Raw genomic sequence first — 24,764 nt, 5'->3', positions numbered from 1 at the left:
TGAGGAAACTTTTGGCCTGGTCGAATGACGAGGGAAATATAATACAAAGGGTGGGATAGAAAACATAAGCTAAAATAACAGATATCTTTCTTGAAATGGTGGTACTGGAGTTCGTGCCTTCATGAATGCATTAAGGGTTTAGTTTGAACAGATATTCCCCAACAAGAAACTTAAAAATTTGGGGAGATCCTGTGCTGGAGAACTTTTTAGTTGGTGTCATGGACAAACTTTCGAACAAACTGCAGGTGCGAATGCCTAGGGGAATTCGTTATCTGGCAGCAGACTGCACAAGTTTTTAAGATTGATTAGTTTCATTAAATAACCGCCACTAAAATAATAAATTCGGTGTCACTCAACTCTGACACAAGTAAATGTATTCTAAAACATCGTAGGAGACCGGGATAATTATTCGCTAGCAAAGTAACCATGAAATCTTGTGGTGAATGAACATAGGCGCTTCGTCACCGAAACTTGAAAGTTCAATTTTTCCGAAACCGGCAGTGACAGTCCCTCCCAGCTGGTGAGCTTACATCCACGCGCCCTCTTTACACACTTTCCACCCCAGCGACTTCCGCACTTTAAAAGTCAATTTACAAAGTTTTTTCTGACAACGACTTTCAAGCCACAAGGCGTCGCAATAAATTTTCAATTTTTGCACTGTCACGCGAGCATTGTTTGTTTTCGACTACGGTTTTGACTGCGCCCCTCTTCCCACGTCCTTGTTCTCGTTCTGGTCCTCGCCAAGTGCCCGCAACCACCCACTTTCCTCAGGAGGCTGCGTAATGAGCGGACCTCTCGCTTCGATAAGGTGTCGCCTTTGCCGTGTCGGATAATTTATGCGCAACGCGTTTGGCGAGCTGCGAAAAAAGCAACAGAAAGCGGCAAGCTCCGCGACCAGGGGTGTTGCCCCATCGACGACCCCGGTAGAAACCAAAGCCGCAAGGGCAGCAACTACGACAACGGCCACATCGCCCATTGCCCATCAACAAGGTGGGTCGCCCTCGGTGCTAATCTTTCCCCTGTGTATTTTTCATTATCCTTATTATTTGTGAATGTTACGTGTTGGCCATAACTTTGGAGCTCTAACGATGCGTATACGTGACGTTCCAAGTGCTTTGGGCTTGGCAGCCCGCCACGCTGTTCGGCAGCGACGCCCATTTAAAGTAAATTAGCGAAAGGTCAAGCGATGCGGTGTGGATGAAAAATTAATAACTGTTTGCGAAGCAATCGCCGAAAGCCTAAAATTAGTTGGCTGCACTCTGGATTCGAGTGAACGCCCACCCGCCCTACTTGAGGCGTTTACTTGGCATCGTTCGGCTGCATTCCATTTTTCAAATGAATGGCAAACAGTCAGATGTGCTACTTGTTATTGCCAGCAAGTCCCGCGGGCGTATTTAAAGTATTCCGTCCCAAAGTTCGGTCCGCAGGTGCAAGCTCTCGACAACTACGACTTCGGAGCTCCCGGATTGAACTCAATGCCTTGACCTAAACCTAATGATTAAAATTCGTGGCAAAATAAATCCGTAAATTGGCCAAGTTTCGGCCGCTTTGGCCGTGCGATTTGGGACTTTAATTATTGGCCTGCGGACTTAGGGGCTGTTTTTGCCACGATTTGTAGGCCCAGTGTTAATATTAAAATAAACTGCTGCATACTTTGAGAAACTGGCTGAGTACTTGGCATAAATTTCGACTTAATTTACATAGCACTTTCAGGAATAAGCCAGCCACCTCTACTAGGGGGGTCTCGCCCGAGGAAACCCCCTAATTAAATACTAGAAGCAAAAGTGTGACTGGGGATCGGAAGAGCAATGAGATTTTCAACGCACCTGGCTCGAGAGTCGTGGCAAGAAGTAGGGTGGGCAGACACAGCAGCAGGATGCGCAGCTCCATGAGGTGCACGGGTCGCCGCAAGGGCAGTAGCAGTCGTGGCAGCACCATTGGCAGTTCCTTCGGCTTCTTTCTGTTCCTTTCCGATCCGACGTTGCAACTACTACCACTGTCTACGCCTATGGCCGCTTTACCGCCTAGATCCTAAATCCCAGAATTGATGGGGCACATCGATGGGCGGCAGCAGAATGGTTCGCCTCGTTGTTGTGGCTGCTTATTAGGGTTAATGGCTTTTTGAATGAACGTGCAACAATGTCGGCATCTCCGGCCCGCACCCGCCTCACTGGGCCAGCGAGGCAGATCTACTGTTTTTGTTGTTGTTTGGTGTTGCTAGTTCCTAGTTGCCAGTTGCCAGATGCTTTCTCTTTGTTGGATGCGATGCGGCGCTGATAAATGAAGCTGGTCCAATGTGAGCTTTTTTTTCCTATTCGCTGTCGCCTGTCAATGCGATGTCTGCTGTCTAATGTCCTTTGCCCGCCTGTTGTCCTGTGCAACACAATGCGTCCTCCCCCTTCACGGGTGCCTTACTCTGCTGTATGCAACGCGTTGGGCGCCGAGCGCTCTTTCTTTAGGCTTTGCTTCTTTAGGGAGCTTCACACGAGGTCTCCATCATTTTTCATGTCAATGCGTGTTAGCACATTAAGCCACGTCTGGCTGTATCTATCTTGTATTGTGTGGCTGGCAAAAAATTAACACCCGCTTTTTATGAAATTACATTCAATTTGCTATAGTGGCTGTTGGCGTTGCCATGAACAATGGTGTAGCGTTGAGGCAATGATGAATCGCTTCCAACGTAATGTCCATTGAGGACTCTTGTTTTCCCGTTTTCCGCTCTCCACTTTCTTTTTTCTGGTCCTAGGTTGGCTTTACTTTTTCCGGGTGCTGCTCAGCGAGCTGAAAGAAGAAAAATAAAGGAAAATGCATAAGTTACGGAGTGGAAAAAATAACAAGTTTCTTAAATTAGGAATAAGTTATAGATACAAAAACTAACTAAGGGGCTAATTAAAAGAGTAATTGAGTTCATGGGCGGTTTCTAGCGCCCTTGCTCCCAATCGCTTCAATTTATTTATTGCCGAGGAAAATTCGTCACATTATGTGTTTCTAGGTGGGTGGGTGCTGTCAGAGTCGGGTGAGGCAGCTGGACAATTGGCGAGATCAAGATTATGCAAAGTGGACGCCGAGGACGCCACTGTAATGGCTCAGCAATTGGCCGGACGGACTGGACACCAGAACCTTACGACCTCGAAACATAACCTCAGAGTGGGATTTTCCATAAATTTGTATTTATTTGCCCGCACGCGTGAGTGAGTTTATTTAAATTTTTATGCTGAGATGCATAAAAAGCGATGGCCACTGGCAACTTGGTCAAAGTTTTGTGGCCAGTCATAATTTTTATCTGCAGCCCGGCTCTTGTTCTACGTCTGCTCTTTATTGTGACTTTACATTTTATAAGTTTTTATATTTATGTCGATATTTGGGGGCTTGGGCCGAGGCCAGCTCTTCAAATGGATGGTATTGTGGAGACTAGCGGTGCGAGAGTCCGGGAGTTTGTTCAACTCGCTGTGCAAACAGAGCTAATGAATCCGAATTTGGCGAAGCGTTGTGCACATAAATTAAAATTGAAATTCGGCCGCAGGATTGCCAAAGCGTTCGTTCATTTTAATTACAAAACTATGTGGTTTTCTGAGCATGGCGATTTTCTGGTTTTGATTTCGCTCTGCGGCCCGGAAGAATCCGAGCTTTTTAATTAACACTGCTAGTCCGCTGCTTGCTCTTATGGCCAAACATTAGGAAATGTCATGCGGCCCGAATTTATGACACACTCGTGTACAATTCATTTAAATTGATAAGGGTGGAACAGCTCCAGCTTCCAGTTGCAAGTTGCCATTTGCTATTTTGCTATTTGCTGCCATTTTGCCTTTTTCGGACTCGCATATCGCATCGCAAGTGCAGCAGTTTAGAGTAATTCGCAGAGTAAATGTCATGCCAGAGGAATTCTTGTTTATGCATCTGTGTTCTCGGTGTGAGTGCGAATGCGACTGCTAGTGCGAGTCCTGGCCCAAGTGTAAGAGCAAGTGTAAGTGTATGTGTGAGTGCTGTTCAACACAACTATGCACTTAAATGCAGTCACGTACTCACACAGAGACGTCCATATTATTATCTTGACACAATGGTGCCATAAAACTTAAAGACCCCCACAGCATTTTGCCTTTCCGAATGCTTCTGCCTTTGCTCTGGCGAGGGCAAGTGCTGAAGGACATGGCGCTTGCCTTTCCCGCGTCGTTGCCTCTCCTCTTGCCTGCCTCTCTGTTTCTGTTTCTGTTTGTGTGTCTATTTCGCTTCACCCTCTGCTACTGCCTTTGTCCGCCCATTGCTCCCTATTTACACACTGCACACACATATGCACACTTGTATGCAATCCGCGCACACAAATACACATCCACCCAGCTGTTCTGGCCTGCGTCCTGTTTATGCCGCCCCTACCCCGGCGCTCTGGAGGTTATATGGAAATTGTAATAAGTTGGAAACCAAAAAGCTGATGTCATGAGGTTAGTTGCTGAGGCTCAAGTTTCAAGCGACAATCATGTGCTTTCTTTTGTGCTCGGCTCGGCTCGGCTCTGTTTTGTTTTTCTTTGCTCCTGCTTGGCTCTCTTCTGCTGACCTCATACTTCATTTTGTTGCTTTTGTTTGGCTTGTCATCCGACTTGCTCTGAGCTCTGGCGCTCTGCTCCAGCCCCCCAAAGTCCCAGGATCCCCGAGTCCTCTTGCCGTGCTTTCTGTATAATGCACTGCGATGGCGCTATGATCCCGCCCGTATTGTTATTGCAGCCGCTTGGCTATGCTGTCGGAAACGTAACTGCATGCCAACATGCGGGCACTTGCCCCGCCACTCTCCGCATGAGCCATCCGAGCATGTATAATTAAGTATTGCCAAGGACCCTGTTTTATTATTGAGGGCAAGTGCGGGCGGCATTAAATAGTTCATGTTCTTATTCGGAGATTTCGCGGAGTACTGACATCACTGGGACCTCCGAAAGGCCACCATGGCGTATGCTTGTTGCCATCTGCTAATTGATTGATGTATACGACGAATTTGTCAATTCTCTTGCTTTCAAAAAATGCGGATATATTTTTGCACCAAACTATCCCTAACAGAGTTTTGTTCACTTACTCTAGCTTTTGGGGCATGTAAGTGGCCTTCCTCCTAACCAAAGTTTTTCTCTAAAACAGTATTTTAATTTTAAAAGGTGACGATAAAGAGTTGAATAAATAGAAGGGGCCAAATTATCTTTTATAACCAAAATAAATTATTTCCGTATATGTGCATCGAAATCATAAATTATTCAACCTGCTTTTCTACTTGCATTATTATGAAAGGTTGGAAAAAAGTCAAATTTCCCGCAAAGTGCTGAATAATAAACTGGATGAATAATTTATGAATCTTTATTCCAGAATATTAGTGGTTCATCACAAAAGATAGCTAAGTTTCTGGCAAGAGCATCGTTTACCAAATGATTTCACCTCGTTGGGAGCACAAATCAATTATTCAGGACATTCAATGTAACATTCCAAGGAAGACACAACGCTCGGGAGTTAAGGATTTATCGAATGACCTCTCCTATATTTCCCACGCCTAAGTCCCACAGAAGGGCTGCTACTCATTTATGTCCCATGAGTGGTTCGATTTTTGGAGGAAACTGCAAAACCATTATTGTGGTTCCACTAAATGGCGTGCGCCCGCACTGGTCGGCTTTATAATTAGTGCATTTGAAATTAAGGCGATAAGTGCGGCAAGCGGGGAAATTGGAAAATTATTACGCCTTGGCAGGCCGATTGAAAATTAGTATTTGCCACAAGCACTGGGTAATTTATGTGGTATTGCGATACAAAAACGAATAACGTCAATGCTCCCCAATCTTTATCCCGATTTCAATCCCGTCCCAGTCCCACACAACCACAAACTCGTCCCCATTGCAGCGCTCACCACTTCCTCCTAGCATTCAAATGAAAATGCACGTTACGCATTTTGATTGCGCTTGAGTGGCTGGATAAAAAAAGCATTATATAAATTTCGCCCTTTAGATGACGACATTGTAGCTTCACTGTTATGGTCGTGTATCTGCGCATACGAGTGGGTGCTCGCGTTGCAGGCTCCTGCCGCCTCCCTTGAACTGGTAATTGTTTTGCGCACATTTCCGTTTCCGCTACGCTGCACTTCAATGGCCTTAATTTACACTATTTTTATTTACATTCTCTGCTCTTCACAAGTGGCCAATTGTCAGGTCCAATCCGAAAATCTGCATACTTTCGAAATTCATGTTTTATGACAAAGGAAGTGTGTGAATTCACCATAAAAAAGCTCATTTGTTCGCTGGCTGCTTCCTGACCCTGTCAGTTTATGTTATAATTTATTACTGGATATTAACAATTTAATAATTCAATGCCCAAAGTTTAATGCCGGTTTTTATGGAAACATATTTAGGGTCCTGACAAGCTAGCCCCAAGGGTTATTGGTTTAGGCCCCGCAGAAACAAAGACTTCGAGAATGCCAAGTGTGATATGCAGTAAACAGTAAAGTAAATAAGTTAAGGGGAAGACAGCCCCGTCCTCTTAAGGGAAGCTCGGAAAGTGATATTTTTGTACCGCCGGTTTTAGCTCTCAATCGCAGCGCTTGCAGTCTGCAGGAAAACTTCAATCTCCGCCCGGGGGTGCACTGAATCCTTTCCTGGAACTTGTTCACAACATTTAAAAGCGAAAGAAACTTGCAAGTTGCAAACTTTTTCAATTTAAGCACGCTGTGCCCACTGTCCCACCTCCACCAGCCCCACCGCCCAACTAAGCCCACAGCGAGACCATAACTGCAAGTTTTGTACTTGTTAATTTACCGTTGAAAAGTGCATTGGCCACACTCGCATTATTCCGTGCCTTTGCGTGTTGCGAGGACAGTTGCTTCGGCCTGACTGGCGTATCCTTTTCGGCGCTCCCGCTCGTCCGTCGCTCATTTGGCTTTAATTAAAACTACGCCAGCCGAGATAAACTCGTAAAACGCCAAATATCCAAGATGTCTGTTCCCAGCAGTTCGTGTCGGAAATGGAATCGATCATCATGAGGAGGGGTCCCCGTCCATACCCAAAGTTGTGGCAAAGAAAGCGGGTGGCAGTCATAATAAAAACAAAACTATTCTCGGTGTTTATTTAAGTTTAGAAATCGTGCAAATTTTCATAAATTGTTTTGTGCTTTGCACGCTTGTTACAGGAAAGCGACGAAACTTTTCCCAGCCGTGGCCCTTTGAATGTGTGTGCCACTACATTAAACTCTTCCCATCATTTTCCACCCCGTTGTTCTGTCCACCTCCTGTGCCCCATGTAGCATTTGTTTTTTGTTTTTTTTTTCAATTTTTTTTAGCTTTTGTAGTTTCTGTCTATGTGCCGTGACTGCAGCAAAGTTTTAGTTCGGCAATTTTGCCTTTCCGTTCGCTTCGTGGGTTCTTTTTCTTTTCCATTTCCATTTTCATTTTCCGTATTTCTTTTTTACTGGTGGGGTTTAGCTTTTTTCGGCGCCATTTTTGTTTCGTTTTGTGCTTTGTTAGTTCCGTTTCCGCTCCACGCTCGCCACCAGAACACACACAGGACTCTCCCGACACGGCAGAGCTCTATTTTCGGGGCCGACCCGCTCGTTTTTATTTTATGTGGTGTTGTCAACTTATTCCTACGTTCGGTGATTTATTCTCTAAACAATTAAGGCAAAACAGAAATGCAAGCGCGCGGAGATATCAGTGGGCCATGGGGTGCCTGGCGTGGCTTTATGAATTTTTCAGTTGAAATATTTACAGGAGAAACGCAGGTAAAGGGACAGAAAGGGCCGTGCCGCTAGGCACGGTTCAATAAAAACAACAGCCAGCGTTTTTCGCAAGCTGCAACCGGGGAAACAAAAACTTTGCATGTCACCTGTATGGGAACTGGATGAAAATCAGATGGAAAAACTAGTGGATAGATAGAGTATCAGGGATAATCTCCGCATGAGTCACCAGACCAAATGACTTTTGGAGCGATCCTGCTGCGCCGAAATCAATGCATCGCGGCAATTTCAGCAGTCAGCTCGGATGCAGTTTAAAACAGCTTGCTGTAGCTTAACTAACAAAACGTGACTACACCATTTTCATACAAAATTAATTTCGCTTTCAGCTTTCACGTGTGCTGTGTGTACTCTGCGCCAGTCAACCGACACATAAATCCTGACAGGTATTTCATTAAGTCAGCGTCGCAGCACCTCGCTGCTCATAAATAAGAATGTGCAGGTGCCCCACGGATACGCCCATCGTCCCGAGAGTGCATGCCCCACACGAACAGTCCACAGACACATCTATAAAGTCGTGTAATCGTCTTCATAATTCGCGCCAAGACAACTCGACTCGGCCCACCTGAACCGCCATTCCGACCGAGAACGCCAAGAACCAGAGCCAGCCAGCCGGCATAATATCCAGAGCTGCGCAGTGAACAATAAAGCGCAGCAGCGAGACTATTACATTCACAAACACACCGAGTACACAACCCCAACACCAATCCCCCCACACCCAATCCCAGAACACCCAGAACGAAAAGTTTCCTCGCAGCTCCTGGAGAAACTACAGAAATTATGCGCATTTATCAAAGCAGCGCTGCAAAGACGATGCGAGCACACACATCCAAAGGCACAATAACGTATACGCCGTGGCGCGTGGGAAAAAGTGCATGTAATTTTGTGTCAGAAATTATAAACTCGGCACACACGCGGGGCATAAATGCATCCAGATCTCGAGAAGGTAGGGATCCTACGGAGACTGCTCGTCGGTGTTCCTTGCCCGCAGTGTCTCTAAGCGGAGGAAAAAAAACTTCCACGCCCCGAAGCTTTCTTATTGTATCTTCGCCTGAATGCTTCCAGAAAAAAAATGCAATTCTTATCACAAAATTTGTTCTTTTAATTTGGGCTCCGAAAGAGCTGCCTTGTATAAGAGTTATGGTGTCGAAACTAAGTGAAAAAATATCAAATTATCTTCAAAAGAATCAAAAAAAAAAAATTGGTAGTAACTGCTTGGCCACTCACAGGTCAAATGAGAATAAAAAGACGGGTTTATATAATACATTGTCCTTTCTAAATTAACTGTGGTTTTCAACTTTCTTTAAGAATAACTCTATAACTTTTATAGGTTAAGAGTTCTATGGTGGCCTTGAACTGCCTAAGATGCGAGAGCTACTTTCTTGGGTGACATGGAGTCCATAATTTTAGGCTTGACGCAATCCATTTTTTGTTTTCACACCAGCATAGGTCGTCGTTTAATGCAAATTGTCGTCCCGTGTATTTCATGAATTCATGCAATTAATTTCGCTCCCAAACCTGGCCACGTGCATGGCTGGCCGGGTGTGAGTGTGTATGGGTTTTGATTGATTGCTCTCACTTTGCGGTGAAAGCTTTGGGAAAAGTTTCGGGACCGCTCCAGCTAGGGCTGTGCCGGGCTTGAGAAATGCATTTGAATTTACAATGTGTCAGCCCAAGCACCATTAATATGCCTTTCTCTGAGCCCGTGCGATTGTGGCAGGGCAGGGCATGTGGAGCCCGATTTCGGGCCTTTATGAGCCCAGAGGTTCTGTGATATTTATGATGGCCGGGCCGCAACTTTGGCAATGCATAAATATTTCCACACGCCGACACCTCCCGGCCAGATAATAACGACTTGAATTTACGATAAACGCTATCCAGGCCGGATTTCTTTTCCTTCTGTCTTTATTCGGGCCTCCTTTTTGTTTTCGTTGTCCGCTCCGCTCCGCTCCTTTCTGTTCCGTTCCACGACGGAAAAGCAGAGTACTTTCAAGGACACGACGCAGGACGCAGGGCAAGCCGCATTATGTGAACCGGTTGCCATTAAAAAGGGTCCCGGCCGGGGTACGGGATCAGGGGCCGCGCCAAACAAAGGTTGTCCGGCTGGAAATGGTTCTCCTTCGCTTTCGATTGAGCGGCGGAAGTCCGCGGCGGTGGCCTGATGGCCGTGGCCCTGGATCCCTGGTTGCTGGTCCCCGGCCATTGCGTGGTGGACATCATTGCCGCCATTAAGCTCTAATGACCGTAATAAATAATAATTTATTTTACCTGCAGGCCACTAGCTCCGACCCGACCATGCATGAGGATTTGAATTCGATTGTGTAATGGAAAAGGCAGAGGATCGACCCAGCCTGGAGTGCCACTAAAAACAAAAGGTTATTGTTGCATTCGCCGTATTAATTGTTTTCCTCGGACGGAGGGTCTCATCTAACTGCGATTTAAGTGGCATTTTATGCCACCACTGTGGCAGCCAGACGTCGGGAACGTGCCGGGATTTAGCGAAAATCCCTAACCCAGCCCGATCCAAGCCGATACGGGCCCAGCCCGTTTATATAACTTGGACCGGCTTCCTGCTGGCAGAGCGGTAATTACAAACACACCAAACTTTTGGGTCTTCTTAATGCATGCTTATTAAAATTTCGTGTCATTATAATGGACCGAAAAGTGGCTAGACCAGGCGGGGTAATAATGATGGAGACCATTGCGTGCAGGTGGCGCGCCTAATTGTACACCTGACTTGGCCGAAAGGAGACTTCTGGTCCGGGGGTCAAATCGTTTAGCTTATATGTAGGTCCGACCACTAAGTTTCTAGTCGAATGCGAAATCGATGAATGAGGGAATGTGGACGACGACGTAAGAATTTGATTAGGTTCTGACAAAACGAACTCCCCGAAAGACGTGCACCGCCACCATCAGGCCAACAACTGAGCCGAGATGTGTCTGAAATAAAATCAATAGACGAGGAACATCCCCGACAATGGCAGCATATGCTGCATCGCAATAAACATGGGCGTGAAAACCACAAAATTTTATGCAAACTCATAAAATGATTTTTACAGCTAAGCAACAACGACCAAAAAATAATGCCCATTGTGGCACAGACAAGCATAGTCCAGAGGCCAGATCCCAGAGCCCCGGGCCCGGAGCCGTCTATAAAACTCGCAACAAAAAGTGCAGTTAAACATGAGTCCCAAACGTGTTTGGTTTTGGGTTTTGTATGGCTCGGAGCGGCAAAGCCAAAGTCAATGCCGCTGCCAATGCCATCGCCAATATTTTTCCTAAGGCGCTTTGCAGGAACTCGCCAAAAACCGCAAAACAGCAAACGGATTTTTATACCCGGCCGCGTTCAGATTGTGTTTGTGCTCATACGTTGTGCGGAAACCGATCGGGGATGGAATATACGAGGTATGCTCAGTGGAGTTGGCATAAAATATGGAGGTCGACTCGGTGGAAGCCAATATGTATAGAAACTGGGCTCCCTATGCAGGCAAATCCCAAAGGCAATGGCCAATCGCGCCTACCAGTATGCGTCAAGTAATATAAATCGAACGGACCCCGCCTGGTCTGCGGCGCAGAAGCGGTATGCCAGACCTTTGTGGGTGTGGTAGGTCTGCCTTGTCAGCTTCTGGCTGACCTCAGAGGATTTGGCGCTCAGTCGGACAGTCATGACTATTGAACTAATATCCGGGCCAATGGGGCAGGGATTTGGCATGCCGGAGCCAAATGCTCCCCAAGCGAAACAAATTTTACCATTTTATGACAGGCATTATCCGGGGTGCCTTCTTGGCATTTTCCGAGCAAAGACAAAGCCCTGCCAAAGATGTGGACATCTACTTCTGCACTGCATCGGGACGCATTCAGGTTAATTTCCTATGTACAAAGGAGGGTTATGCAAGCCCAGTCTTTGTGATTCGTGCCCATCCTGCCAAGTGACCTGTGAGCTCGGCGGGGTGACCCGGTAACTGCGACCGGGTGGGCAAACAAAAGTTGAGTTAGCAGGACATTTGAAGCGAAACCATCGCCGCCATATGGGGACGAAAATCAAACACATCTGCCGCACTCTCGTCGCTTGTTGGATAGGTGCCACGGTACTCATGTCAGATCAATCAGACCGGCAGTTGTTGCATTCGTCGCTGTAGTTGTCATTTAACTTAAAGTCAAAGAGAAGACCAAACTTTCAAAAAGATTTGAAAAATATTTACATAAAATTGATTGGATGCCAGGTCCTCGCCGATTTGTAGCAAGGAAGAGAGATTGGAAGCAATTCCCTAGGCGGCCATAAGTAGGGAATAGAGGTCTTAAGCTGCTTTTACCCCAAATGCCTTTCGATTACCCTCTCCGTGCGACAAATTCCTTACATGACACTTTGATACCTCGGCGGAGCCTGATATGAAGAATGAACTTGTACATATATGATGATTCTGGCCAACGATAAACCATCACACTTAAAGCAGGCAAACTGTATAACTTTATGACAATCAACAAACAATATGTTTTTCAGTTTGGGACACAACACGAGAAAGACGAGCCCTAGAAAAAATAATTTTTCATTCGCGGTTTCATCCTTCGTTTTTTTTTACGTCGTCATTACAATTGCAACACGAGCCAGTTTGAGTTCCTGGAGGTGCAGGGACGCGGCGAAATTATTTTGTTTCTGCTTGTCGGCAAAATTATTCTCTTCAGTTAATTGCGACTGGGATCAGCGTCTGAACATGGAGACAAGCACACTATTAAAGGGGAACATAGCTCAGAAGTGGGAACGACACAAAGGATGAGTTCCATTTAAAAATAATGAGTTTTCCGGCTAGTTCGCTGAGAAAAGCAGCGAAATGGGGCTGGTGTCGAGTCGCACAACATTCCCAAAGCAAAAAATTAACTTTTCTCTTAATTATAAAGCTGGAACCCCCGAGAAAAATCCCGAACCAAGTCGGGCCAACTAATGGCAGATGAATTTTAGATAGCTGAAGGGATTCCGCCTCCCAGGAGTCCCCTCCGCAGATAAGCCCGACGTGCAAAGGCCAGGTCAACGACAACAACTGCTTGGGCATTGAATATTTTAATTAATTACCAGGCGCCACCACTGAAATACATATAATGCAAAAAAAAACCGGACGTAGCCCAAAAGTGCCTAATTATTCAAATGCAAATGAAAGTGAAAACGAAAAATTAGTACTGTACTTGGAGAACGCTATTATAAATATTAAATTCCCTAGCCCAGAGCAGGCTGTAAATAACTGAAGATAATTCTGGAACAAAAAACAGCAAATTAAAGCTATGATATCAGTTGGTGGAACACTGGCTCCAAGGATAATTTTAGAGAGTCCATAGAAGTGCTCACCCGACTATAGATACCCGTTAACTAATTGCAACATGCTGAATAGTAATTACTTTTTGGAATGCTGGCCAGAATGCGGAAAGAACATAAAATGTACTACGAAAACGGCATACCCCTGCTCAATCTAACCACTCAGTACTATCAATAAACGTTTATTTGTTTGTATTTCTGAAATTATTTCTCTTTATGGGAGGGAGAGGGACATAGATTCCAAAGCCCGGGTCAGCCCTTGTTATTCTACTTGAGCTATTCCTTGGCATTTAAAATCCACATTTGAATGCGAATGAGTTTCCGGTCCTATCTCCACTTATTTTTATGATATTTTGAATGTAATTGCCGCACATTATGCAGATGTATGCCGAGTATGTATCCTTTAGTTATTTTCCAAGCATAAACACTGCCGGATAATAAATGGATTGCCGTTTAATTATTAGTTACTTATACTTCTGGTCTGCCTGTTTGGCTGCTAAAAGATAAAAAATAAATTAAAATAAAGCAGATAAATTCTACTGCATCCTAATTTTTCCACCTTTTAAAACATTTCCATAGATTTTGTTCCTATTAAAACTTTTCCCTGCTTCCTTCGTACAACTTGAATATGACCTACTTCGAGTAGTGGTAGGTGAAATCCACAAAGCGTTATCTATGTTAGGACTGGTCGGCCTCCCATTTGTGAGATTTTCAGAAATGGAAAGGGGACATGGGTCGTGTACCCTTTGCTGAAATTTAAATAGTTTTCGAAAAGCAGTCAATTTTATCGTGCTTTTCCTGGGAAATTAACATGCGTCGAGACCTCGGTGGGATGCCTCCTTGGAAGTCCCAACTAGCTCGTTTACACTCCCATTCCCCAACATGGCAGTTAAAAAAAGGCCGTCCGTCCGCCTGAATGCTCCTTTGTGTGCGTCCGGCTCAGCACTAAACTTTTATTCTAGATTAAGTCAATTTGCCCAACAAGTATACAAAGAACACCCGCGTGTTAGAATGTGTGTAAATGCGGGATTGGGTGAAGTTTTTTTCATTTCTTCATGCGCTTTTTATTAACAACGCCACATCCGAAGATATTCGGAAGCAAACTATTTACACATTCTGCCGCACACACAACACCATGTGCCCCGGCTTGGCGGTCGGCCCATTATTACGTACGATACGTATACGCACCGGGGTCTCCAAGGTGTAATCGACAAAGTTAAATTTTGCACTTTTGTTGAAAACTTCTTGAGCCAGGCCCAATTTTTGATATATCCCCAGCCGCATTTCAGCCACCCTCTGCCTCTGCCTGCTTCGTCTGCCTCCGCAGAGCCTCGTTTTGAAAACGAGTGTAAAAACTCCATAAATAATGCCGCTGGCTGCGTGCTCAGTGCTCACTGTAGACACACAGCCCTTTTCCTCTTTGCTCGCCTGATGGCTTGATTTATCCACTGTCTTTAGGCTAAAGACTTTATTGGAAAAGTTTGATTGGGATACTCACGGCTAAGGGGATGCTCATTGGCGAGGCTGAGGATGCGGATGCGGATGGCGTTGCGGCGGCTCTGATTGCCTCATTTCGGAGGACGGTCGGCCGGGTAGGTACACACATGCACATCCTGATTGACGTCGGCTCCCTGGACCCATAAATCATAGATTCACATGCCAATAAGGCACAATTTTGAAGTGTTTAAAAATTAATGGGCCCCGCGCAACTTTAGTCCATCAATAAATGATAAGCACGCGCGAAAAAAATGATGTTAAAAATTCATTTCGCCCACTATCCCATGAAAGCCTGGATCCTGGGAGATTGATCATGTTGAATTTAATTGAGCTTTGGTATAAAACAATTTCCCTCCTTTTAGGACCCCAAATCGTAACTCCTGGGATTGAATTTCGAGCACACTCTCAATTAGTAGCTTTTAAAAGAAATTTAAAAATGGTCACCGATTTTTGTTTGCTATTTGACTTTCTGTTGACTTTCTGTGGATACCCGGTACTCGTAGAGGACTAATATTGATCTATTTAATATATGTATATATATACAAACTCCTTGGTTGGTTTGTTTTGCCACGCTCACGGCATCCAGGGCAGAAACCTTTTTTCAGCAAATTTCGATTTCAAACTGTGTTAATAAAATTAAAAATTCCTTAGATATAAATATTGTGTAATTGGAATATTATTAATATATCGACTTGAAACTTTGCACACCCCCTATATTCCTTTGCACGCAGTCGGAACTCCGGGATCGGCAGACTATATCCTATAACTGCCATATATCTGATTGGTCGGAAATGCAATAACTTTGGTGTTTTTAGGGTAAGAGAGTTGTAATATTCTATGGATTCCATTTTAAGCAAAATAATATGCCCTTCAAAATTTTATAGGGTTTGGACTAGTATATCCTATAGCTGCGATGCAACTGAAAGATCGGAAATGACCTATCGGAAATTTTTGGAAAGGATCGGTCAATACTTATTACCGATCAAATATATATAATGCAAAGGTACATTTACTTCGGCTTCCCCCCAAGTTGGATTGCCTTTCTTGTTTCTGATCTGACACGGTAGGAAACTTTGGATCTTAAGGATTAGTTTTCTGATTCAAATAACCATTGAACAATTTATGTTAAAGGAACGAAAAAGCATTTTTCATTAATCACATTATATTTTAGACCAGAACTAGGTGTCAAGTTTCATAGTTCATATAAATGATTTTCAAATGGATCGTAAAAGTAGAGTTGACACTTCATTGAATATTTTTTTTTTTAAGCAACAAGTCATATATTAGCTTAACTTCTAAATTTTTTTGAACCTTAAAAAATTAAATAGTTAAAGAAAAGTAAAACATTGTAAAAATTTCTCCGTTTCATTTAGTCGTACCTACAAAAAATATAAAATTCATTTAATTAGCCAGTCTTTTGGCTTTAATACCTTTTTTTTATATGGGTTCATTTGGCCATAGGGCCAAATAGACAAACTATAATTCGAATAATATGATGTGAATTCCTTTTCTGAATCCTTTTCACCAAATGTCCCCATATAATCAAGACTTTAATCATGTGCCATTGCTCCCGGAGTGAAGCCCGCAATAAAAAGGAAATATCCTAACTACCTCCTGCGCCTCAAAGGGGCTTCTTTAATTACAATTGCCGGGTGGTGTCCCGCTCTAATTCAGCCGAGGCAGAAAGCGGGCACATCTTTGTGCGTGGCCCCCAATCGTCACCTCGTCTGGCATATGCAATTGAATGTTCAATCCCCTCCTTAGGATACAGGCACTTGAGACTGGCATTTGGGTTTTCTTTGTGGCTAAATTCGTGCCGGGAAGGGGTTCCGGGTTGGGGCTGGCCTTTGTTTCGGCAGTGTTTGTTTATGACCTTTTCCTGCTAATGAATGCCGGCAAACCCCCGACCTCGAACGTAAACCACCCACGTGCGTGCCAGTTGGCAAGTGTGTTTGCAGGAGATTTGGGTCTTCGCCGTGTGGTTTTTATGCCAGATTTGCAAATTGTCTTTTATAATATTTAATATGCCATGTTGCCGCTAGCACTTGCTCGGCTCCAACCAGCCGGGGCTCTACTTTTATTTTATGTCCTTGACAACATTTTTATTGCTTAATACGGCCAAGGCGAGAATTGTCGCCTTGCCAAACAGGTCCTGCCGCGCGTTAAATTGAACCACGCGGGGGAAACGCCGGTTTCCCAAGGGCCTTTAATATGCAATTAATGTGCTGGCGGTCTCTAATGATACGAATTATTTATTTGTTTTAATAAATAATTTGGGCCACATAAATCAAAAGCTCGCCGCTCTAACCGCACGGACAATGCACATAAATCATAGTCAGTTCTCCGGGATCGGTGTGTCCCCATGCACCTTCACACGAGTCTCCCCAAAGGCAGTCCGTGCTCCTGATTGAATCCCCTCAAAGTAGTTCGAGTCTTTGACTTCTTTGTTCTCCACGCCCAAGATGACACTTTGGCCCCTGAGATGCCTGGCGGTTGTGTATTGGGGCTACAAGATTTATGGCGTTCCACCTCCCTTCCCAATGTTATCCGTGTCACATCTGCTCCCCGGAACCTATCAATGGGAAATTGCAGTCGCTTAAAATATGCTCAAAGTTGCGGCAGCGACAGGGGCTAGAAGGCACTTTGCAGCTTGATTGTGCGCAGCCTCCTCCCAGCCAAGGCGGGACAAATTAGGGTTTCTGCGCTGACCAGGGTATCGCCTAATGTCAACTCATTAGAAGCAAGCTTCTGTTTTTTCCCTGTTTTAAGTGTCTCCCGCTTTTGTGTAAAAATAAATTTTAAAACAGATACGAAGCCAAAGCAGATCCAAGCGCGCCATCGCAGGATGTGCAACCATGCGTATAATTAATCTGTTGGCATTAATTGCGGCAATGGGTGGAAAACCGCATTGCCAGCAGTAAAAAAAACCGCGGCAGAGTACCGTATAAGAGCGGGGCGGAGCAGGGAGAGGCTTGGAAAATCCTGAAATTATTTTAACGCTCAGCCCGGCGAGATAAACTAAAGCAGGCACTTCTCATTCGAAATCAGTCGAGCGTGAAAGCCAAATATAAATCTGCTGCCTACCAGTGGGGGATCGGGAATTGAGTGTTTTAAGAGCCACGGAAGTCTTATTTGTTGGGAAAAACCGAATTGTAGACTTGAAGTACCCAGGGTAAAAGTCTGTTTGTCTGAACATCCACCTAATTTAATTTCTTTATTTATCGGAAGTTCTGAATTTTCCCAGTTTTTACCCAGTTGCAATGTTATAATTTTGTCCAAAAGTGTGCAACGCAGTGAAGGAGACATCTCCGACCCTATAAAGTATATATGTTCATGATCAGGATCACCTCCTGAGTTGAGCGTGTCCGTCTGTCTGTTTCTACGCAAACTAGTCTCTCAGTTTTAAAGCTATCGTCTTGAAACTTAGCACACACCCTCCTTTCCTTAGCATGCAATATTAAGTCGGATCGGCCGACTATATCCTATAGCTGTCATACAACTGAACGATCGAAAATGACACTACTTTCGTGTCTTTAAAGATAGAAAGCTGAAACTTAGTACAGTTTATATCAGTTAGTAACTTAGTACAGTTTTGGTCAGTTAATTCGACCTACCAAATTTCATAACTATCGCCCTACTATATCTTATAGCTGCCATATAACTGAACGATCGGAAATGGTTTTTGGTAGAAATACCAACTTTGGTATTGTTAAAGATAGAAGTTTGGGACTATTTTTAGATTTTGCATTATAATAAATTGGGTTACATTCTCATAATAAGGATCTCATAAGGATCGGCCAACTATATCCGATGTTTGCGATATATATCCGGTTTTAACTCTTTATATCAACTTCGGCTCCGCCCAACTTTCCTTTCTTGTTTAATATTCCTTTAATCTTTTAGATGAATTCTTTACAAAGAAATGTCTAACCAATAAAATCTTATAAAAATTTATAAAAATCTAACCAATCTTTTTAATGAATCCGTTCTAAGCCCAACAAGGGATTTCTGGCTTAAGAACTTTTTGATTTTTTCAATCTGAAATGTTTCAGTAATTGCCTTGTGTGCCGGGGTGAACACCAAATATGAGCCAAGCCAATCAGATCAAGTACTTTAAAAACTTTAAAGCTATCTGCACGCTATTTTATTTGCACGTAGTATATAAGTCGGAACCGGGAGCGGGGATCGGCCGACTATGTCCTATAGCTGTCATATAACTGAACGATCGGAAATGGTATTAGGTGAAATACCAACTTAGATGTTTTTGAAAATACAAGCTTGCGTCTTTTTTTACATTTTGCATTGTAATAAATTGGTTATATTGTGATATTCTCTTAAGGATCGTCCAACTATATCCGTTCTTTGCGATATATATCCGGTTTTGCTGCAAGGGTCCGCCCAAAATAAGCTTTCCTTTTTTGTTTTTATTTAATTCCCTACGTTTTTATCCCATTCCGTCCAATTTGATTTTTATGAGAAATCCAAAAAAATCACGGATTAGGGATGTGTTGGAGTTCACAAGTTTAAAAACTAAAACGGATTGGGTTCTTTTAATATGGTTATATTAAAAGGGAGTATACAGGCAAGCTCCGGTGTTTATGGTACTTTTTTTTAAGTAAATTACTTTTCTCTAAAAAAATATTTCCTCTTTATTTTCAAAAAAAAAAAATCTCGTTCAAGTGGAATGAAAAATACCTACTTTTTCACCCCTAAATCGACATATAAGTAAAATAAAATAAAAATATTCGACGAATTTAGGTATTGACTTTTAAAATACATAATTCGTTTGCCGATTATTTGGATACTAAGAAATATTTTTTTTTACACACTTTATTTTTGGGTCTTGAGTTGCCAGGCTACTTCAGATTGCGTTTTTAGGGTTTGTGTATCGGGTTGACAGATTTATAAGTTACTCAAAGTTTGTGGGGTAATGAAATGTTTAGACTGTTTAAGGCGGCTATAAAATTAATTTTTTTTCAATCGTTCTTATTTAATTTTTTTTAAGAAAGGCAAATATTTATTTGCATTTAAGTGAATAGCTAAAGTGTATGTAGCTTTAAGAGAAGTTACTTATGAGAGGTTAATAAGGTATGGAATGGAATTAAAAAGAGGGGAATCTTTACTGGGTAAAGTTTTACCAAAAACAAAGAAGGTGTGAAACTAGGCTGAACTCACAGGATCTCACACATTTTGGTTGTTAAAATTCACTTCGTAAGAGTAAACACCGCAACCTGCCTGATAGTCTTGATCATAGTCCTGTATAAGGTTTTTGGAATACCTTTCCTAGAAATGAAATACCTTCTATGGTTGCAAATACAAGTGACTTGTTTCGAATTTTGGAGTTTTATAAAATCTTTGACTTTGAAAACTTTATGAAAACTTAAATAGTATTCGGCTTTGTCATCCTTTCTTGTTCAATTACCAGATATACCGCTTAATAGAATTTAAACTGGCTATAGTTTAAACTGTGTGGCGACCTTAATTGCTGGCCAGGTGGAACACACATACAAAAATTCGCACATGGACGAGCTCAAGGAAGAACGTGCAAAATGAGAACACAATTTATAACAGTCAACACTTGAACACGTTTCAGCATTTCAGGAAAGAGGGTAGTGCTCGCCCACCAGGTCACTTCATTTTATTATCAAGCGTATTTCTGCTCGTAATTGTTTTGACGTCACTTTGCAAATTGTCCTTTTCGCCGTGTCGTCGTGTTGTCCTGTCATCGTGCTTCTGGCCTTCCTTTGCCCTGATGTGACCTCAGTCGATGCTATTGGGTTTAGTTTACCTTATTCATCAACTAAAAGTATCACAATTAAAGTTCATATGTCAAGCCACCGTATCTGGCTTACGCATGATGGTTTTGGATGGTTTCTCGTCACGCCAACTTTCTCGACCACAAACCGATCAAATAATAATTCAACCTTAAGCCGCCATTCACTTACCTTCCAACCAGTCGGGAAGGGTCGTTACCTGTAATAGGAAAAAAACAAGAAAGGAAAGCTAACTTCGGGCGGAGCCGAAATTAAAATATCCCCTGCAGTTAAAAGCGGATATGTATTGCAAAAATCGGATATAGTTGGCCGATCTCTTTGAGAATATCATAATATAATGTTGAAAGTTGATATACCCTTGCAGGTAAAACCGAATATATATCAAAAACATCGGATATAGTTGGTTGACCCTAATGAGAATACTATCTGTACTTTCTATCTTTAAAAACACGAAAGTTGAGTCATTTCCGATTGTTCAGTTATATGGCAGCTATAGGATATAGTCGGCCGATATTATATACTGCGGCCAAAGGAAAGAAGGGTGGGTGCAAAGTTTCATGTCGATCGCTTTAAAACTGAGAGACTAGATTGCGTAGAAACAGACAGACATATGGACATGCTCATTTCAACTCAGGAGACTCCCCCATCCAGCAGTATCCGTAGAGCTGCGCTGATTGCCGACTGATGAGTCAGACATGACAGCTTCAACGTCAGCACTTTGCAGTCCATTGACGCTAAAGAAGCCAAGCACACGAATCCGACTCTACACCCGAGTCGGCCTAAGGCGCCCGAGAGTGAGTCAGCTGCTGGGTCCTGCCTTTGTCGAGCGATTTGCAATCAATGCGGCGTAAGGTCATAATCGCTGCCTCAACTTCAGAAAATCTGCATGCAAAGAGCAAAGTGACTACATTGAATTGTGAGTCGCAAAGATGCGTCTTGGAAAGCTGCTCCAATTAATTATTGGAAACTTTTGCGAAAAATAAATGAATTAAGTGGCTCCCCCGCTCTTCTGGACGATGAAACCTAAAGCAACAAAGTCTTAGCCAAATAATTAAAAAAGGACACGACGGTCCAATCCGAAAAAGTAATTATTTTACTCGGTCTCCTTCGCTAGGATTCTCCGCCTCTAAAGAAGTGGAGCCAAAAACTTTTACAGCAAATTAAAATTAATGAAAATAAATTTTCAGAATGATTTTAACCCCTTTTTCAGTGGGCCCAGGACGCCGATGCCGGCTCTTGAACAATTTAAGTGTAATAAAGCAAAGCAACCAAATCAAAGAAGGACCCAGCGAAAAGTCGAAGGGTTCGAAGAGTCTGCACAGGTCCCCCGTCTCGGTGTAGTCGCCGCCATTCTGGGCAGTGGCTAGTGAGCCTGGGCCGTGAAAGCACTCAAGAAATTGAGTTCTTGTTCCCAGCCTTGTATTTGAGGTCGCTCCCGGTTCGTGGCGACCTTTAACATTCTTCGCCAACTGTGTTTTTGTTTGGCGATCAGAAATCGCGCAAATGCTTTTGACTTTGGCTTTCAGCCCGCCTTCGCCATTGTTCCAACGACCGCGGGAACAATACCCCACGGACCTATGCTAATCTCCGAGCCGATTTGGGATGGCATCAAACTAATTAAATATTCGATTAACGGAAAGGCCAAGATGGACAGCGGACACGACTGACAAATTAAAATCCATTAATTTTGCATCGCTAAGCGTGCGTCCCAGGTTTTCTGGATGTATTCATTTCGCCAAGCATCCTTCCCCAATCCTGCCCACAAATCCTTTGGCCCGTTTCGCTTTTCTCGCGTTACATACACTTATAATGCGGACATGGGAAAATGCGCGCTGCCATTTGTTTATTTAATTAGGCTCATTAAATGGCGGCTACTTTGAGCCCCTCAGGCTGGCGGGCTCAGGCAGTCCATATGCCAAACGGCCCGCCCCTTTATCCAGCCGTACCACCCCTCCGTCCTTCTGTACAGGACAAGCCGCACACACATGCATAATTAATGGGCGGCTTGGTGGCTTCATCTGATTATGAGCATATTGAGCTTTGTTTTGGCCATATTGTGCCTGGAACTGAAAGCCCGGACGCCTTTGAAAATGTTGTAAAAAGATTTTGTTTTATCCCTTTTAAGCCGCCTCGACTGACATTTAAAACGCCTAATTAGCTGCGAGCCCTGCCCCTCTTACCCCACCCATTCGCTCCCTTCCGGTCCTAATGAAATTATTGGAGCATGTCTGTCATGCATCCGAGAATCCCTATATGTGCTAGCCTTCTGTCCATCCGCTCGTCCGCTCTCCCGGCAAGGAGTGACCATTTATAAAGCCCGCCCGAGCACAGACAAATTAAATTTATTCAAAATGAGACACATGGCGAGGCCGTATGTCCTTGCCGAAACTTTCAGTGGTCAAATGGCCTCATCCTTGTACAAGCCGAATTCCAGTTTGACCTTTGCCCGACCCGCCCGTATCCGTGGAAATTTTCCTGCATGAGCACACCTTGGAGTGGAGTGTTATTTAAAAAGGAACAGGATATACTTTGCCCCTCAAAGGGCCCAGGCCACACGGGCAATTTCATTTGAATTGTGAACGAGCCTTTTTAATGCCTGCGATTATTTTATTTCTATTTATTCGACCCTGTGGATGTGAAGGCCTTATAGGAGGCGTCCCATAAATAAGTGCATTTCGTGCTTGACAGACCCGTTGCCTATTTTCCCAAAGTTTATTGAACTTTATGAGTGGGGGATTCCATACGAGCGGGACCAGAGATATGGCATACAAGTAGGAGTAAGACAGACCCTTGTGATTTACGAGGCTATGGTTGACTGACAAGTTTATGTTTTCCTTTTTGTTGAAAACCCCAATGTATTCGAATAGAGGGATTTAAAAATAAGTTCTTGTGAATTACAACACACATTTCGAGGTTCCGTGGCTTATTCGCCGAAAATACCTACCCTAAATTATTAGCCGACGACTAAATCTTTCCAGGATTTATTCAAATATGAGGGAATTTAGCACGAAGCCCAAGTCCAAGCCCAACGAGGTCTATTTATAAACTTGTTTCCCAACCTGCTTAAAATTTGTGAGTCGCTTTTAAAATTTCCTTTAATGGCATTATTCACACATGGATGCATTATAGTCCATACATCGGTTTCCACTATTCGACTTGGTTTTGCTTTTCCGCCATCCTGTTTAGGAAATTAGAAAACTCAACAAAAAAAACGTTGTTTGTTCAGGTTTCCAGCCATTAAATGATTTAATGTTCCTTTTTTCACTGGTTGCGGGCTGGATTCTCGTCCTGGAAGAGCTTAAAACCAGTTTGTTTATTTAAGTCTGAAAACTCTAAAAAAGCCATCTGAAAGGCTGATTATTTAGGTTCCAATATATAGCTTTTAAGGACAATTTTAGTATAAATATTTTAGATTAAAGAACTGTACATAAGCCATCTGAGTATCTGAATATTAAGATTCTAATATATATATATATATAACATAAGAATAAGAAGCCAAAAATATATACATATATTATCTATAAGGATATAGAAATATACATATGCTTAATTAATATTTTTCAGATTTAAGATTTTAGGAATTTCAATAATCTGGTATTTAAATATTATGAAAAATTTTAGACTAACATAGTTTTACTAAGTTGTTACATCGTATACAATCGTATCGATTTAGATTCCGCACATTGTGCTTCAATCCTCTTGGCTTTGGCCAGCAACGACCGACTTTTCTTGCTTAACTTAACCCAACGCTTTGCGAAAAGGCTTTCAGCCTCAGCCTTAAAGGAGCGAAATTGAATTTGCCAATCTTGTTGTTTTTGCCCTTCTTGCAAAGTGCAGTTGGCCACATTTATTGTTGCCGGGCGCTGCTACTGCCAAGTTGCCCTGCTCATTGTGCCGGAATGACCAATTTTTGTGATTTTCAATTAAGTTAACGGTGAGAGGAGCGACTGCGCTTCTCCCTGACGGCTTCTGTTTTTGTAACACTTTAAACAGCTGCCGGCAGCACTTTCTTCCCTATTCCCACTTTTTCCCTGGAGTCTCGGACCTAGCCCACCAGTATGCTCCGCTGCATCTCCTCCGCGGTTCCTTGCGGCTGACCACGGCGGTCGGCACCATTAGTCTCGAAATTTATCTACATGCACTTGACAGGTGACCAGTCTCAGTGGCCGGGCGGAGCAGCAGCAGCTACAGCTTGATTTAGTCGGACCGGCAAGCTGGCATATTAAATTGGTCCGCTAGTTGACGTGGCAGCCAGTCTGGCTCTGGAAGGTGGACACGGATCCGAACGGACAGTCGGACCAAGCTTGCGGGCAATTGTAAGCTTTGGCTCTGGTGCCTAGGCTGTGAGCTCTACTAAGTGCTGGCTGCAAAATTGGCTTAAATTCAATAAGTTAATGGCAAGCCGCTCGTGCCACGCCTCTGACAGCTGCTAGCTGCTGGCCCAT

General features: G+C 43.5%; 1 protein-coding gene across 1 annotated transcript in view; it reads right to left on the bottom strand.

The window, feature by feature from the left end:
- Nucleotides 1-24,764, bottom strand: part of dpr12 (defective proboscis extension response 12) — a 47,457-nt gene that overhangs the window by 9,367 nt on the left and 13,326 nt on the right. Inside the window, exon 3 of the mRNA XM_070278317.1 lies at nt 1,827-2,031. Coding sequence (XP_070134418.1) covers nt 1,827-2,031 — 205 coding nt within the window. The remainder of the gene's footprint in view (nt 1-1,826; nt 2,032-24,764) is intronic.

This window comes from Drosophila bipectinata, chromosome 2R (genome assembly GCF_030179905.1).
Source record: "Drosophila bipectinata strain 14024-0381.07 chromosome 2R, DbipHiC1v2, whole genome shotgun sequence".
In the NCBI taxonomy this organism is placed as follows: Eukaryota; Metazoa; Arthropoda; class Insecta; order Diptera; family Drosophilidae; genus Drosophila; species Drosophila bipectinata.
Note: the sequence above shows the minus strand (reverse complement) of the source record. Positions and strands in the feature narration are given on the sequence as shown.